The sequence below is a fragment of the Aptenodytes forsteri genome, unplaced genomic scaffold, assembly GCF_000699145.1.
Source record: "Aptenodytes forsteri isolate BGI_AS27 unplaced genomic scaffold, ASM69914v1 Scaffold282, whole genome shotgun sequence".
NCBI classification, from domain to species: domain Eukaryota; kingdom Metazoa; phylum Chordata; class Aves; order Sphenisciformes; family Spheniscidae; genus Aptenodytes; species Aptenodytes forsteri.
In genome coordinates, this window is record NW_008794089.1 from 847,995 (window position 1) to 864,863 (window position 16,869).

General features: G+C 41.7%; 1 protein-coding gene across 2 annotated transcripts; it reads right to left on the reverse strand.

The window, feature by feature from the left end:
• Positions 1-955: 955 nt before the first annotated feature.
• INHBA (inhibin beta A subunit) lies at positions 956-16,411 on the reverse strand. Of its 2 annotated transcripts, XM_009274801.2 has the most exons (3): positions 16,370-16,411; positions 13,127-13,647; positions 956-1,994 (listed from the first exon to the last, which is right to left on the reverse strand). In XM_009274801.2, the coding sequence occupies exons 2-3, from the start codon at positions 13,512-13,514 to the stop codon at positions 1,108-1,110; spliced, it is 1,275 nt and encodes a 424-aa protein (XP_009273076.1). In that variant the 5' UTR covers positions 13,515-13,647; positions 16,370-16,411; the 3' UTR covers positions 956-1,107. The 2 variants fall into 2 exon arrangements, with proteins under 2 accessions (XP_009273076.1, XP_019326440.1); XM_019470895.1 differs by lacking the exon at positions 16,370-16,411 and having other exon boundaries at positions 13,127-13,756.
• Positions 16,412-16,869: the final 458 nt, after the last annotated feature.

Sequence of the window (16,869 nt, forward strand, 5' to 3'; positions counted from 1 at the left end):
ACCACGTGTGCTGTAGCAGTTCTTGTATAGCTCACAATAAGTGCAGCTCTCAACCCCTCCCACACCCAACCACCCTCCCTTGCAAATATTTGTTAAATAAGGATTAGACAGGTCAGACACCATTGTAGTGCAAATAGTAAACGATTAAAAATTTTTTTTTACAAAATATAGAAATGTTTGGCTCCAGTAACTGGACAAACATGTTCCTTTCAAGTATCTCTCACTGAAGAATTTTTTTTTAAAACAAGTTACTTCCATTTAAAAAAAAGTCTTTCTGGTATTTTTTCCTTTCTTTCGCAGGTAAACAGTTTCAAACCAACTAGGTTGCATAGTTCTAACATTGTAAGCACCTTTACAAAATGTAACTTTTATTCTTTCATTCGTTCTTTTTTTTTATTCTGGTTTTTTCTTCATTTTTCTTTTTTCGTTTTTTCTTTTTTCGTTTTTTTTTTTTGTAAATGTAGTGCAGAAGATGAAGGTGTATACACCTGCACAATATTGTCCCTTTACCAATGTTAAGTATACGTATGTGTATAGTGTCTGTATGTATAGAGATATGTATATAAATACATAGCCATATATATATACACACAAACACTACACACCTACTCAGTTCCTCGGTAAATTTGGGGGGAAAGTGCCAGTGAATGTAGTGTTCATACACATGGCTTTTCAAGGAATTTCAATGACATTTTGGACTTAGTCCAAATTTCTGCAGGTTAGATGAGCTGCTACCACGGCTTGAACTGATGGGTAACTAAGGGAGGGAACATAACTCCCCTAGTAATAACTAATGTTTAATATACTATGTAATAAGATAAGGAGCATACTGAAAGGAAGGGGAAATCCCCAACCCATACCGCCATTCAGACGTATCTCATTCAAGCCCGGGTTCGTGAAGCTTTCTTTCTTTTTGTAGCTGAAGTCTTTTCTGATCCTCCATAAGTCTTTTTTTTTTTTTCCTCTTTTCTTGCTCTTTTTTGTTTTTGCTTTTATTTCCGATGATTCATTCAAAAAAGGTTATACCATGTCCGGTCTTTCCTCTTCTTGGGCTTTTGATACATTTTCTTCTCAACTTAATGAGAAGCGTCTTACGCACACATGCGTCTATGAACAGCCACACTCCTCCACAATCATATTCTGTATGTCTTTCTTAATGATGTTCTGGCCATCATCATAGTAGAGCATGGACATGGGCCGCAGCTTGGTGGGCACGCAGCATGACTTGAGGTTGGCAAAGGGGCTATGGCCCCGCATGCGGTAATGGTTGATGACAGTGGAGTGGAAAGATAACGATGAACCAGATGTGCCTGCTATATGGCTGGGGCACTCTCCTTCGCAGTAGTTGGCGTGATAACCTGTAGGTGCAATGATCCAGTCACTCCATCCTATGTCCTTGAAGCTGACAAAGAACTGCTTCTTGCAGCAGATGTTGACTTTGCCATCACACTCCAGGCCTCGTCTCCGCCGCCTGTGCTGGCGATCTTCCGAGTGCCGAGCAAGCATCATCAGGAAGGGCCGATGTGATTGCTCCTTCTCCTCTTCTCCTGTGAATTCTCCGGCGTCCTTTTCTTTCCCTTCCCCATCATCTTCCTTTTTCTTCTTCTTGCCCAGTAGCACCAGGCTGGCTCCAGTCTCTTGGCAGAGGTCACAGGCAATCCGCACATCCAAAGAGCTCTTGCCTTGGTCCAGGAGTCTCTGGACGCTGCTGGAGACAGGAAAGATGTGCCAAGTGCTCTTACGGGTGTCCACTGCCTTTTCCGAAATCAAAGTCTCACTCCTTTCACCTTTCAGCCCCCCATCCTCCATATCTTCTGCTCCTTCAGAGTTGCCTTTTGGCTGCCGCTGCTGTTGAAACAGGCGGATGGTGACTTTTGTCCTGCTCCGGTTGGCCTTGGAGACCTTCAGGAAGAGCCACACTTCAGCATGTTCCACCACCGATAATTCACTGCCTTCCTTGGAAATCTCAAAGTGCAACATTTTCTTGGCTGTGCCTGATTTGGTAAATGGAAATAGACAGGAAGAACTTGTTAGTATGTCTGCTTGCATTCTGTTAAAGAGAATTCTGTTACTGTCGCCACAGGCGTGAAGTTCCCTAGGTTTCCTACGTGGCTCTTTAAATTTTTACGATTCTTCTGTTCTAACCTTCCTTCACCTCATCCCCTCCTCAGTTTGTCTTTTGTGAAAATTCTCTCTTTAGAAAAGTATTTCTTTGCCTGTTGTTTTCCAGTATCATATTTTAACAAAAACTTTTTTTTATAGTAATGATATAGTCATTTATGCAAAGCATCTCATGGCAAATAAGCATCAGTAGCTGCTAAGAGTTCATTTGCCTAAGCTGTCTTTGTGATCACTGTTAGCTGAAAGGCAAAAATGCTTTTGTGACGACAGTCTGTGACTATATGTACCATACGCATAGAAATCTGCGCCTAATAGCTAAAGGTAGGGAGTGAGTTCCAGCTCTGCCAAGTCTTCGGCAATACTTTGGAAATTATGTGGGAATGAGGTCTGCCCTTTCTCCCTCAGTAAAATGCCATTCTTCATATGCATCTTAAAATGAGTTGTAAACATCAATTGTTTCAAAAACAAAGAAATACTAAAATATGAGCCTCAGCTTTGAGAGGTTTGCAGAGTTATATTGTAAAGAATTGCAGAATTGCAGCAGGCAGACTCTTCATCCTGTGAGATGTTAGCTGTAGATCCTGTTCTTAATTTAACACACTGTACTCGCTGTGATTATAGTAATGGTGAATACACGGAGAAATGAGTTAAAGAACTGTATAATTATGAGGACGGTTCTCTGGCATAATTGTATCAACTTGCTGAGATGTCATGATGATGATTATGATGGTGAGGGGGTGTTTCTCTGATACAGAGCTCATATCCCTGGCAGAAGTTGGAATGAATAATGAGGGCTGTTTAATGATTTGATCACTAGAGCATGAAAAAGTTAAGAGAGAATGAATTAGCTGGGGGGTGGTGGTGGTATTATTTTTTTAAGAGAGGTACTTTTCTATTTTCTTGACAAAAGAAAAAGCCATGTTGGCATCTTTTGTTCTTGCTCAGCATGGAGGCCAGGAGGGACTGGGGTCACAGATTTGAAATGCACAGATATCTGACCTTAGTGAGACAGAAACACTATTCATAATTATCAATTTGTCATTGATATTATTCTTGAGCTACCCGCGGTTGTTGACCCGATTCTCTGTGCAGTGGTTCTGCTTGTCAGGGAACCAGAACTTTGCACCCTAAAAAGGGCAAGTGGTGATCAAAACTGAAGTGGCTGGATGCATACAGGAAAAATTGCTCTCATGGCAGCAAGGCTCTCCTCCTTGCTTCCCATTGCCACTGAACTCCACTAGCATGGGCTCCCTGACCATCTCCCTGCTCCCCCGTTCTCAGGTGAGACAGAAGTGGGGCAAAATCACAAGAGACATCTATCCCATATTCACTTGCAAATTCAAGAGTTCCTGGTTTCTAAAGTCTGTAGGCAGGCTGTGCTGCCCTTTGAGCTACCTGTTGCTTTCCTTCTCTCTGAAGTCCTGACACCGGCACATTCAGCTTTCCCTGGTGGCATTCCCAGGTCAAAGAGACAGACGTTTCTGAATTACAGTGGCTAAAGGGCACAGCGTTTTGTTTTTGTTTTCCCTCTAAGTGAGAGTGTGAAACTGTAGACTTTAACTGTCACTGAGATAGGGAAACACATGGTTTGCGTTAACTGCTTCTCACAGATTTTGCTGATGCCAGTCTCCGAAGTGAGTTACATTAATTTCTCAGGGAGCTACATGAACCAGTGGGACTGTGCCTTAGAAAATGAAGTGGCTTATAGAAAAGACAGAGCAAGCTGACCAGTACTGTGAGACATAGTGGAGTTAGTGCTTTTCTATTCTTTTTTAAATAAGATTCATTCAATAATGACTGAAAGTTCATTAGTCAGCTCTTACCAGCTAACAGTATTTTTTTCCATTCTGTAAATGATACTATGGCAAAGCTGCCAGCTGTGTTGGAGCAGAGGGCAGGTAGGCATTAATCCTGCTCCTGCCCAGGCTTCAGAGCATGAGATGTACAATGACATTCCTCCAGTCCAGAGGAAGTCTGGTCCAAGAGGCTGGTTGCCTTGTGTGTAGGGATGTTATAAAGAGTGTTCTCTACAAGAATGGATACTTCTAAGGCCTGCGAGGACCATCCATCCAGCCTGTGGCTTCGTTCCCCCCGACTGTCTCTTCCAAAGCAAGCTTCTAACTTCATCTTATCCCTTTCCTCAGCACAGTCCCGATAAACCCTTTCTGAGGGGGACCTGGGCTTCAGGGGAACCTGAAGGCGAGTGACCTGCCAGGAGTGGGTTGCTGCCTCCAAGACTCTCCATTCAACCCCTTCTGCTTGCTGTCCCTACCCAAGGAAACCCTGGGGGGGAAAAAGATGGTTTAGACCAAGCTGCAGAAATTGTTCTGGCACCAGCAGCCTCTTCCCAGCTGCTCTCTTTCCCCAGAGCTCACAGACTGGTGTGGGGAATAGGCATATATTGCTGGGAAGTGCAAAACTTATTCTGTGTTCCTGATGTACCAAGCTGGGCACGGACAGCAGTTCTGGTGCTAGGAGGGATCCTGTGCGTGAGTGGATCGGCTGTGGGGGGCTTCTGTGTTCCTGATGTACCAAGCTGGGCACGGACAGCAGTTCTGGCGCTAGGAGGGATCCTGTGCGTGAGCGGATCGGCTGTGCTGGACACGAACATGTCATGTGCTCTGAACAAAGCAGCCAGGGTGTGCAGACCTGGCTCCACAGGTGAAGAAGCAGTATGACCCATCTGATCAGAAAAGCCAGACAGCCCTGTGTTACAGAATAACCTAATGCTGTTAAGTGCTAATGCATGATATTTCACATTTTGTTATTTCCATCCTAGTGGGAGTTGAAAATAGTTACGAAGTGACATATCTCCAACAGTAAATATTCATATTACCTTATGCACTGGCCAGAAGTGTAGCAATGCAGCCACTCTTTTTGACAGATACTACGTGAAAGAAACAGGACCTCAAGAACTCTCTTAATTATTTTTTTTATATGTTCCTGTGTGTGTGAAAGTTGAATTCTTCCTCATTACTAAAAATATTAGAATAGTGAGGTGAAAGTACCCAAGTACTTGCTTTTCTCTTCACTTGAGGAAAGTGAGCCTGAGCAAGGTAGCATAAGACGTGTCCTTACACAGGGATAACAGCCTCCCTGTAGGTTGTTAGCTACAATAACAGCCTCTCTGGATGTGGTTAGCTACATTTTCACACACGAACGGTTGATTCAGATTCTAAAGAAAAAAGAAGCAGGAAGCTTATATGAGCCTAATATTTCTGGACGGAACAAAATCCCGAGTCCACAAACCTGCATAGATAATAAAAGGCTTTATAGCAGTTAAAAAAAAAAACAAACCAACAACAACTTTCCCTTTCACAGATCTTTTTAGAAGGAGACTGGGAATGGTGCAAAGTTGGGGATAAAAAGCATGCTTTCACATCGGGAAAAAACAAAGCTTTTCTGAATTCTCTCCACATTCACAACTAGTTTGTTACAATCACACAGCACAAATGGTATGAATCCTTCAGTCTTTACGAGGTCACTATGCTCAGACAAGCTCATTCTGAAATCAGAGTTTGGCCTGTGCTAAAACTGAATTGAGATCTCTGGATCTGGCTTATTATGATTACACATTTACTTTATAACAGGATCTTTATTTCCAAAAGGTTCGGTGCTACAATAAAAGAAATTCTTCAAGTGTTCTGAGACAAAAAATAGTTGTATTTCATTGTCTCCAAATATTGCTTAGGGATTTAGCAGTCTTTCCTTTTTGGTCTGAGTTAATGACCAGGTTCAAAGCTTTGGAAATATACACTGTTCATCTAACTGAAAGTAAAAAGGGGACCTTCCTGAAAGTTGGGGATGGTATCACTTCCATAATTACACTTTTTTATCCTCTTGTCCTGCCTTTTCATCTGCCACAGCTGATTTGCAAGGGTCTTTTTCCATTTCTAATCATCCTGCTCCTCCTGCCTGACTCCTGTGGAAAGACCCACAGCCCAACAGTGGTAATGCCTTCATCGCTTCCATGCTCATATAAACGGCGATGTCAACAGCCTGGATTGTTATCATAGCAGAAAGCAGCTGAAAAAGGAGACGAGGGATTACTTTGGGCCCCCTTTGATTGCTTTTCCTCGTCTTCCCTTCCCAAAGCCTTGGAGAGGCTACCTCTCTGCTTTACTGCTGAGCAAAGTCCCTTGCAGGAAGAGGGCTGTGACGCCAAGGGAGCAGTCTAGCAGCGCGAGTGACACTGGCAAATGCTGTGAGAAATGGTTAAAAATACAAGCCCTAAGAAGTAGTGCATATATGGTAAAAGGTTTAATGGAAGGAGTTACTGAATGGAAAGAAAGTGTAGCATCAGTATATATAGCATGAGAGTTTGCTCGTATCTGTTTTTCTCTTCAGCGGTGCTCGCTCACCTTTTTAGGAGAGAAACCTGAACATACAAGCAGAGGAGCGCCTGCACAGGTACCCTCCTCTCCACCTCTGGAAGGGCTGTTCAGGGCTCACGCGTGGGACTCCGCGCTCAGTACCTGCTCCCAAGCGACACTTGGTGAGGGGCACGGCGCAGGAGAGTGCGGAGGGATTGGCAGAGCCCTTGCAGGCCCAGGCGCGGGGGGACTGGCAGGGGCAGCCCTGCGTCGGGTAGCTCGTGCTGGGCTCACGGCAGGAGCCTGCGGCTCCAGCACACTCTTCCTCCGAGGCTAAGGATCCTTCCTTCAGTATCGCTGGCTTTAACTATGCAGTCGAAGCTCATTTATTTGCAATTTGCAGCGGGATTCAGGATCGAGCCCTGTTAGTTCAAGCTATATACGTATACTAGGTAGGGTCTAAGCTATACAATTAAGAGGATCTTTTTTTGAGTAAAATGCTAAGATACTTAAAATGACTTTTTTTTTAAACCATATGCTGTTAAATGATTAATGCTGTTTTTTTCATAATGAAAGTGATTATCCTTTCTGACATTATAATGTGACTTATTCTTCATTTCTCTCAATACACAGTATTTAAATTTTCCTTTGAAAAATGCTCACTGTGAAGAAGCTGCTGTTACTTTAAATTTCCATGCTTCACCGCTGCTTAATTTTGAACCGTTTTTACGTTATACTGTAAGTGAACTGTTTTTCCATACAAAGCAAGCTTTTTTTTCCTTTTTTAGTTGCTAACTTTACTACTGCCTATGTTTAGATTTGGGGGAATTTGTACTGCGTGCCAATCTGTAATTACATTCAAAAGCATCCTTCTCTTTACTTCTTATTTCCGTTCCCCAGGAGACAGAAAAAAAATAGGTTACTAGAAAGGTTCCTCTAAAGAGAGTGAAGAGAAGAGCATGGTTATTGAGAGATAATTGCTCAAAATGTTTACTAATGAGTGACCACTAGAGTTAGATGAATTGTTCACAGCGTAGAATTTATTCAGTGAATTTAGCACTGTTACTGTCTGGCAATTATCTCCTAGGCAGACTGATTATTACAAATGTGTTATTACCGCGATTAGACAGTGGCCGTTTCTGTGAATGCATTTCAGCCTATGGATCACTGGCAAACGATTTTTTCTAACTATTTATCACCCCTCGTATGTGACTGGTCATCCAGGTTGCGTACTTTCGTTCCTGCTCCCTGACTGCCTGACTGTTGCCTTTTACAAAGGGAGGAGCAATTATGACACAAATAACAAACACCTTATCTTTATGTTCACATACCCTTTGCTGCCAGCAAAAGGAGATTTTTGTTGTAAGAAAAACTAAACCAAAAAAGAAAACCAGGAAAAAGAACTATTCCCCAAGCATTCATGGGGAGAAAAGCAGCAGCAACCTTATTTAAATACCTTTTCTTGAAAAGTTAACCCAAAGGGGCATTGACAAGGTCATTCAGAATGTGAAATAATTCCGTTCTGGTGAACCTTGACTCTCCTCTGCTATTTTGTCAGGAGGGAAGCACTTTACATCCACAGCCTAGAGTTCTTTCCAAATTGGAAGCCCTTCCCCCACACGGCTTTAAATATTTAGAAACAAAAAAGGTGTTTGTTTCGTTGAAGATTTTTGTTACTTGATTTTTGCATTTACATCTAAAATAGCTCAAGCAAAGTTTAGGGTTACTTGCACCGATAACACATTTCAAGGTAAAAAAAATACCAAGTCATTGTCTTTCATAAAGGAGAGGGTAATTTTTTTTGTGCATAATGTAATAATAATGTACATTTGTAATAAGTTGTTGTAAATTCTAAAATTAAGTGGATCAGAAGCTGCCAGTCTGTTTTCATTAAAATATTTAATTTCTATGCACTAAGGCCCAGATCCCAAGCCCACCGAAATGAATAGCAAAACTTCCAATTGCTTCCGGTAGACTAAGCTTCAGTTCTAAATCAACCTTGCAAAGCTCTGTTGCATTAAATGGGATTGCCTTTTCATACCCATATAGCCATATCTAGATAGGAGAACTCCTCAGCATGAATCATTTACACGTATGCAGTATAGATACACCCTGCACACAGGAGAGCACGTGAATGCACACACTTGTCTGCAGGAACCTATTCGTATTACGACGATGCAGGTACAGCTACATGGGTATATAAGCGTGTCTGCCTTGGCATACCCCTACATATGGACATACGTGCGCTTATACACACATACAGGCAAATGCATAGTCTGATATTCCCAACCGCATTTGCATACGAAACTGTATGCATGACTACACACAGAGATGGACACCTACAGTACTTTCTCTCTCTCTCTCTCTCAGGTATCTTTTTCTAAACTGGTTCCCACCTTCTCAGATTCGTCTGTGCTTTCTCAAGTTGTTCTCAAACCAACTGACCTCCCTGAATTCTTACATTTTGTTACAATGAAACAGATTAATACAGAATGGCTTTCTTCTTCTGGAAGTAACTTGCTTTCATTTGCTAAACTTGAAATCTTTAATATGGTATGCCAAAGGAAAAAAAAAAAAAGGGGGGGAAATAGGCTTGTTTTCTAAAAGCCAAGGAGACTGCATTAAAAAAAGATGTGAGAAAATCAGCTCAGATGATGATTCACGGTCACATTTCTCAGTATGTTGTAAAAAATAATAATGATAATTTCTGATCTCTCTAGATTTCCAGAACTTCTAGCATCCATCAGTTTATCTTTTTCCCCGTTGCCTGTTTCCTTCCTGCATTATTTTACTTACAGTCTTCCACTCCAGTGAATCTCTGCCTTTTAAATAAACTAGAAGAGAGAAACAAGAGCTCCACTCAGAGAAGCTACAGATAAGCATAAAGATCTCTGGGATTCAGGATCCAATTAGGTAAAATAGGAGCTTGCAGGAAGGGTGCCTTGCGTGGAGCAAAAAGCCTTTGGAGTGTGCCCTCTCGTGGCCATTCTTTATTCAGCACGGATATCTGTACCATTAAACACATTTGCTTTCAAAAGAAAATTGATGAAGTGATTTAAAGAGGCATAAGCGACCCATCCTTTTTTTCCTCCTGAACTGCCAGCCTGGATGTATAGGAGTAGGTATCTTCCCAGGAAAAGGCGTGAGTGTGTACACACGTGTGTCTGCACATGAAAGTAGGCATCACATGATCAAGTCAGTTCACCTTGAATTCAGTGTGAAGTGATACAGCAAGGTAGAAGCGGTCTAAATAGCTGTCAGACTTCTCATTTTTTTCCTGACAGTGCTCCTAACAATAAGCCTTTGGATTTCAGTATTTCCATCCAGTAATTCCTGTCACCTTCTCGGGGACTGATGTTAGCAACCCATTTCATTGGTAGTTTAGTTGCCAGGATCAAATTCACTTGGCAAAATCCCAGGTCTGCCTAATAAGCTATCTACTTAAAATAATGAAAGAGTTAGTAGCCAACCATATTTTATGAGCATTGGGTATCTCAGTTATAGAACCTGTTGGATTTGCTTGTCACAAAATTATATGACCCCTTTCCTCAAAAGACTACTTTTAAGACCTTGAAGTAACCCACAGAGCTCTGGCACAGTTACCCTCGTAGCAGGACTAATCGAGGTTAGTAATCTTAGTTTGATATGCAAGTAGAAAATCATTTTCATGTTTTACTTGTAAGAGTGCCAAAGGACAGTAGGGTGCATTTGTAAACTTTTGCCCAATACTCGCGGTCATTAGTTTTGCAAAGATCTGCCCGGATTTGTCAGCTGTGAAAACTACCTGCCAACTATTTTGCTGATTTCCTGGACATAACTACACCTGTGCTTCAGACACGTTCACTGCATTTAGTTTCCCCTCTAATTGTCTGAAGCCTGTGCTCGTTTGAATTTTGGTCTATTTTAGAATATAGCAGTCTCAAGCCAGAGTCACGTGCGCAGGGCACTGTTTGTTCATTCACTCCCTTTCGTTTTATGTCTGAAGATACGGCTGATGAAAGATGGAAATACTACTTTTTTATGAAGGCAAGTAGTAAACGTGGCTTCTGAAAGGTAGGGGGAATGGCTGGTTTATGTCAAGTCATACCCAAAGGAACAAAAAGCCTAAAGTCTTACTTCTCTTTCCATAGACCTTTATTTGATACAACGTGAGATGTTTCCATTCATTTTCATTGATTTCCTATTGCCCTCTTTAAAGACAGAATGAGTTTCACATTAAAAGCAGGAAGAACATTAACCTGACTGTGAGAGGAACATGTTTATTCTCCTGCTTGGTGTTTTAAACTTATCCATACTCTTCCCAGTTCCCACAGAGTGAAAAGTGGGGACTGTCCATGTGGCTATATTCTATTCCTGTCTTTTAACTCATACTTCCTATATGACATGTCACTTGCCTTCTTTTTGCCTCACTTTCCTCAACAGGAAAAATAATACTGCTTTAATATTTCACACGCAATACTCCTGGTGCGTGAGCAGACGAGATCCCAGGTGGAGTTTACTTAACTTGTTGCAGCATTGGCACCTGTAAAGTGTGGTAGATCCTCTGATGTTAGCAAGACACCAAATATGAATGGCTATAGATGAAAAATATGTTTTAGCAGTCTGAAGTTACTCCACAGAGTGGAGTTATAATTTCCATCATAAGCCCAAACCCTAGAGCTTGGTTTCTAGGTTGCTAATTGCTCCTCCCTCCTCCCAAATCAAAGCCTAGCAGGTATGGGAAAAAGGGCTGGAGCAAGCCCTCCTGCCTTGGCTTCCAGGATGGGCTTAGCGTGAAGGTGGAGAACAGCAGCAGGAAAGAAAAGGCACGGGAACACAGCGGATGCCCCCATCCTTCAGCTGTGCAGCTCCATACCGTAAGTCTTCTTAAATTAATTTGGCTAGCAGTGGTAGGACAACACTATGTAAATCAAACTAAGTGACGTGTTAGCGTTGGGTAGTTTGTGGCGGGGGGGATCGGTGGCTGGACTATTGGCCAGCGTGTGGGCAATGGCACGATTTTCGCTGCTCACGTGACCCTGAGAGCCAATGGCTTCAGGAGCCGCCGTTGGAGGGTGTCGTACTGAGTAGGCATATATCAAATTCCAAATTCCTTTGTGTCAGAGCTCAGGAGAGACAATAATGTGTTTACAAATGATTGGGACTCACACAGTGAAAAGAAACCACTGCTGATGCCATATGTGTTTCACTGTGCTCAGAGCAAGCTGCTGAAAACCAGGTGGGGAATCCGACTCATAGATAGCTTAGAGATTTCCTTGCTTTTAAAAAGTCATTTCTAAACTAACGTTGAGCCACCCCTGCTTCTAATGACCACTGGCATTGACACCTTCTGCCTGCTTTCTGAAGCGGAGGGGATGGAAAAACAGAAAAGCCTGAGCTTTCATACTGAAAGAACTGATAATGTGTATATTGACAAGGACTCCAAAGGCAAGGGCTCCTTGTACAGTTGGAAATCGGACAGCCAGCAGGAATGTCTGCTCTTAAAAGCATGCACACTTCTTGTGCATGGCTTCCCTGCAAACAGAACATCTGAGTCAACAGGTTTTCAGGACTGGAAACTCTGAGTGTTGTCTTAATTGTTTATACTGCTGCAGCAAACTTTTAAACAAAAATGCTTGGAGTTCCTTTGCATACTTTGCCTACCATATGCTGTACCAAACAAAACAATGACATTCTTTTAAAACCGTCTTGGCAACAGGAAAAATGCTTTGGCTAGACAGCATCATAAAAAGTTGCTGTTAGTTAGATGATAGAGTTATTGCAAGATACTGCTATTGATGCATGTAGAAACATACTCACATACACTAACAGATAAATATGCACATACATATACATTGAATTAAAACGGGTTCTGGTCCTACTCACGTAGGAACAAGACAGTAAAGTACAACTTTAGAGCTGTTTCCTACAGGCAGCTGATGTGAGTCTTAAGCTGTTACATAGTAAATATCTACATTCTGAGCTCTTACTGTATAAGAGTTAGGGAAAACACAACTGTGAAAGAGTTCAAAATACACCCTACCAAGGTCGCATTTTTTTGGCAGGAGTGTTTGAGGAGCAGAATCTTTTTTTCCAGTATGCAGAAGTCTGCATTACAAATTGGATCAGCTACAGCAACTTGTCCGGTTCTATTGAAGTCATCTGACAATCCCTGCAACTCTTTATTGCCGAAGATGCTGTGTTAAATTAAAAAAAAAAAAAAGCAGCCCTCTCACTTCTAAAAGTTAAAGCTGCTTCATCTGATTTTATAACTTCCACTATAATTTTTACACGAAAGGGTTGTTTCTCAAGTAGTTTGCAGCTCACTTTCTGTCTTGATAAACTCCCCAAAAGGCTTCAGCCCTTTTTCTTTCACCATCAGCTCTGCAATCCAGTACTTTACTGCAAGTACTCTGGCTTCACAGGCAGTTTGGAGGACCCCGCTGCAGCCTGACTTTCTGCTCAAGATTGGTTAGAAAGCTTCCTCCCTGTGTGGCTGTCTGTGCTTAGCAAGTGTAATCTGTAGCCAAGACTAAGTCAGAAAAATCAAATTCCTTCAGAGACCCGTCCCCCCCATCCCATTCCTCTTTCTCCCTTCCCCCAAGTCTCATCCTACAACCTTGCAGAAAACATTATTGCTGAGGAGAAGAAAATAAGTTAATTGCAGTTCTGGCACAAAGGATATTTTACAGTTTTGTTTTTCAAGCACTCACCTGATTCCGCAAAAGTGATGATTTCTGAGGTTTGCTCCACAACTTCATTCATTTCGGCTCTTCTTCCAACGTCATCCTCTATTTCCACATAACCATCCTCTCCCACCTTTCCCACATGGAGTTTTTTGATGGCATTTAAAAGTGCTGCCTTGGGCACCGGCTGGGTGATATTAGGTCTGTCCCTCAAGTGCAACATGTTCAGTATGTGCTTCTTTACTGCTTCCACCATCTCAGGCTGTGAGCTGGGCACATCCTTTGAGAGCGTGGCGAGGGCACATGATGGACAGTCAGTGACTGAACTGTGCCCCTCGGATCCTGGGGTTGGGGAACTCCTCACTATAATCCAGCAAAGCACCAACAAAAATCCTCTCTTCCAAAGCAAAGGCATCCTGGCAGCAAAAGTTGTTGTGATTCCCTTTTTAAAAGGCCCTGCTTTTCCTCCCCCTTCACGCACAGTTTTTTTGGGGCTGGTTTGGTTTGTTTGTTTGTTTGTTTGGTTTTCCTTCTCTTCAGCAAATTCTCTGGAACAAGAACCAAAAGTTTTCTGTGAAGTTTTGTTTGCAGGTTCCCTCTCTGAATGCAATAAGTGCTGTAGATGTTTGTGGCTGTCAGGGAGAAGAGTTCTGACTCTGTCTCAGAGTAGGAGAGAGACACAGAGAGAGGGGGAGAGAGAGAGAGGACGGATTGGCCTAAAGTGAGTGAGTGAATGAGAGAGGGAGGGAGTTTTGTCTGTGAGTAAAGGCTATGATTAGGAAGGGGGAGGAACAGGCAGGCTGGCTTCCTTATGCTCATTGCTCCCCTAACACACACCTCTCTTCAAATATCACTACTCGTGGTTTCTGCCCTCCCCCCTTTCTAAAATCTCTTTTCATTCCTGTAAATTTACTCTTTTTTTCTTTTTTTTTTCTCTCTGTTTGACCCTTCTGGCTCCCCCCTGGCTGTCCTGCCCCCCCCCCCCCCCTCCCTCCCCCCCCCAAACTGTCACCCCCCCCCCTCCTTTTTTTTCCCCCCTTTCTTTCTTTTTTTTTTGTTTTGTTTGTTTTATTCCTTCAACAGTATCACTGGCTTAACTAAACAGAGGAAACATGAATGAATGAAAAGAGTGAAACCTTTTATTAACGAGCACCTTGCTCTTGGTCCTGCCTGGTATTGTTAGGGATAGCAAGAGATGTTAAATAGCTTGTGAATGAGATGGGGATGAGGGCAGCGGCTCCGAATATTTTGGGCAGAACATTATCCTGCCTTGAGTAGAAGAGAAAAGACCTTTTCTGCTCACTTCTAAATGCTGGAGGTTATCAACGCTGGCAAGAGATCTGACGGGAGCAAAATAACACTGTTGTTTGGAGGGCTATATAATACATGATACACTCTCCAGCTGCAATACACGGTCAGGCACGGAAAGCCTAAGCAGGAGTTGGTACGGCACGTAACCGTGACATGCTAAGGTAACGGCCTCGCACCAGAAATATCCCTACCACTATGCTAGTCTGTGCCTAGAAGTTCTCAGGCAGATATATTTAGGTTTGGGGTTAATCAAGTAATGTCTGAAAAATGCTTTGAAGGTAAAAGTGTTACATGTCATCTGGCCAAATCGTACTCGCTCCTGACTCAGGCAAATCCCTCATCGATGCCAATAATAATTCTGTCTGAGTGAAGGCTGAGTAAGATCTTCTACATTTGGCCCATTGTTATTAGAAGGCACTTTTTGTTTCATTCATTTAAACCACACAGAGCAATCATAATATTAGAATAAGACATCGGGAATGAAAAGCAATCTAAAACACTGCTAGGAGCCGGAGTTTCAACCAGTGTTGGTAGACCCTTGGCGTTTTATGCCCGTGAGGGTTTTGCTCTGCAGTGAAAAGGCATTCCCTGTGTCACTGCCATGGCTTCATGTTGCCTTTACGTTCTGTAGCCTCTCCGTTCTGTTCCTTACCTAGCAAGGGTGAAGTTAGCAAACTCCCTCACGTTTGAACTTGGTAATGGAAAATGAAAAAACTACAGTTGATAGACTTTAACTTTCGAGGTTCTTCCCCTCCAGACTTTAACTTGTACGGATTTTCTTAGAACAGCTTCTGCTTTTTTAGTATTTACCCTCTTTCTTTTCCTTCCTTTCAGTCTCTCTGTCACACACCTCTGTCTTCTCAGGTGTGCTTACCTCCTACCCAGCAAATATTCTGCTTTCACTATATTACTGTCAACCATTGTCTTTTAGTGGAAAGGAGTAATTTATAAATCTAAGCATTGTAAGGTCTCTAGTTTCCGTGAGATGACTACAGGCACATGGGCTGAGAGACAGGCAAGGAATTATAGTTAGAGTAAATGAAACATACAGAAGTAATTGAACAATCAACCAAAGTTTTACAAATGTTATATATTGCAAGTCCTTTTCAATTAAGCTCTTTTATAAGTCTTTCACTGTTATAAGGCATCCACAGTACACCCTCATCTGTGTTTTACTGACCTCAGTTGCTATACTGTTATATACTGTTACACTTACGGGTCTGTCAGCATTATAAACCCTGCAGCCATTCTTATAAACACATCTTTGTAACACAAACCTCGCTATAATACATCTAAATTTCTTGGATCTTGTGAACAGCCCAAAGTCTGTTGTAATTATATGAAGTCTGAAAGTCAGCTTGAAATAGAACTAAAAGTTTAATTGGACGAAAAAATAATTTCAGATTAAAATATGCATTCATGATTAGATGTACCAACAGATGACATAATTAAAGGGGTTATTTATAGTTCTAATATAGCACCTATCCCAACAGTGTCTGATGAAAAGTAAGGGATAGGCATAAATCAATATAAAATACAGATAAGTATATTTGGGTTCTCGCTGTGGGGTATACGTTGCTTGCCATATATAACAGGTACACTTATCACAGACAATCTCTATCACATATAGGTATAGCATATTTTACTTGCATGCCATGATGATGACAGATTTAACATTAAAGCATAACTTTCTAAAAACCACTGTTTTCTAAAAGCGAGTCTGCTGATACCGCTGATACATAGTTCATTTGTACTTACATGCATACATATATATGTGCACAAAAATACATAGTGTTTGAATAAATACAGAAATGGTGGTTCAGACTCACCCTATAAAATTACCTGAGCTGCAAAGCTCTGTATATGCATTCATTCAATATAGCCCTAACAGTATGCAACAGCATGCACAGGAATTAAAAGTTTCAGTTTTAAAAGAAAAAAGCTGATTTAAAGTTTTACCTCTCTAGTCCTGACTCTCAGAAGGAGACTGCTGTATTGTGCGTTAAGAACTGCTGAAGTTCCTCTTTGTGGTATTTATAATGCGAAGCTTTATACTGTACTTCTCATGTGTACACTCACATATAATGTCTGTCAAAAGTAAGTGGGCCGGATCACTGTGCTGGATTGGTTAATCCTGTTACATCAGCAATTGACTGTTTTTCCTGTATGAGACATGCTTCTGGTAATTATCTAATGGAAACTCCTAATTGTCTAGCATGACAAAATATCGTGGATTCAACTTGTAGTGGTGATCTCTGTATCCATTTAAAGAATAGAACTTAAAATCAGACTGAAAGCAAACATTATGAGTCAGGAAGACACACTCCAACTTGTTTTATTGCATAGCTAGATATAGATATTATTAGATGCAGATATCACTGATTTAGTTCAAATACAGTATTTGCCAGATACTTAATTACTAGTTTGCAAATTGTTTTCTTCTTCTTTCATACTTAAGG

Bases quoted from the DNA above. Each gene is read 5' to 3' on its own strand.
- INHBA (XM_009274801.2), bottom strand. From the start codon at position 13,514: ATGCCTTTGCTTTGGAAGAGAGGATTTTTGTTGGTGCTTTGCTGGATT. The intron at 1,995-13,126 runs GTGAGTGCTTGA...TTACCAAATCAG, and splicing joins CATCACTTTTGCGGAATCAG to GCACAGCCAAGAAAATGTTG.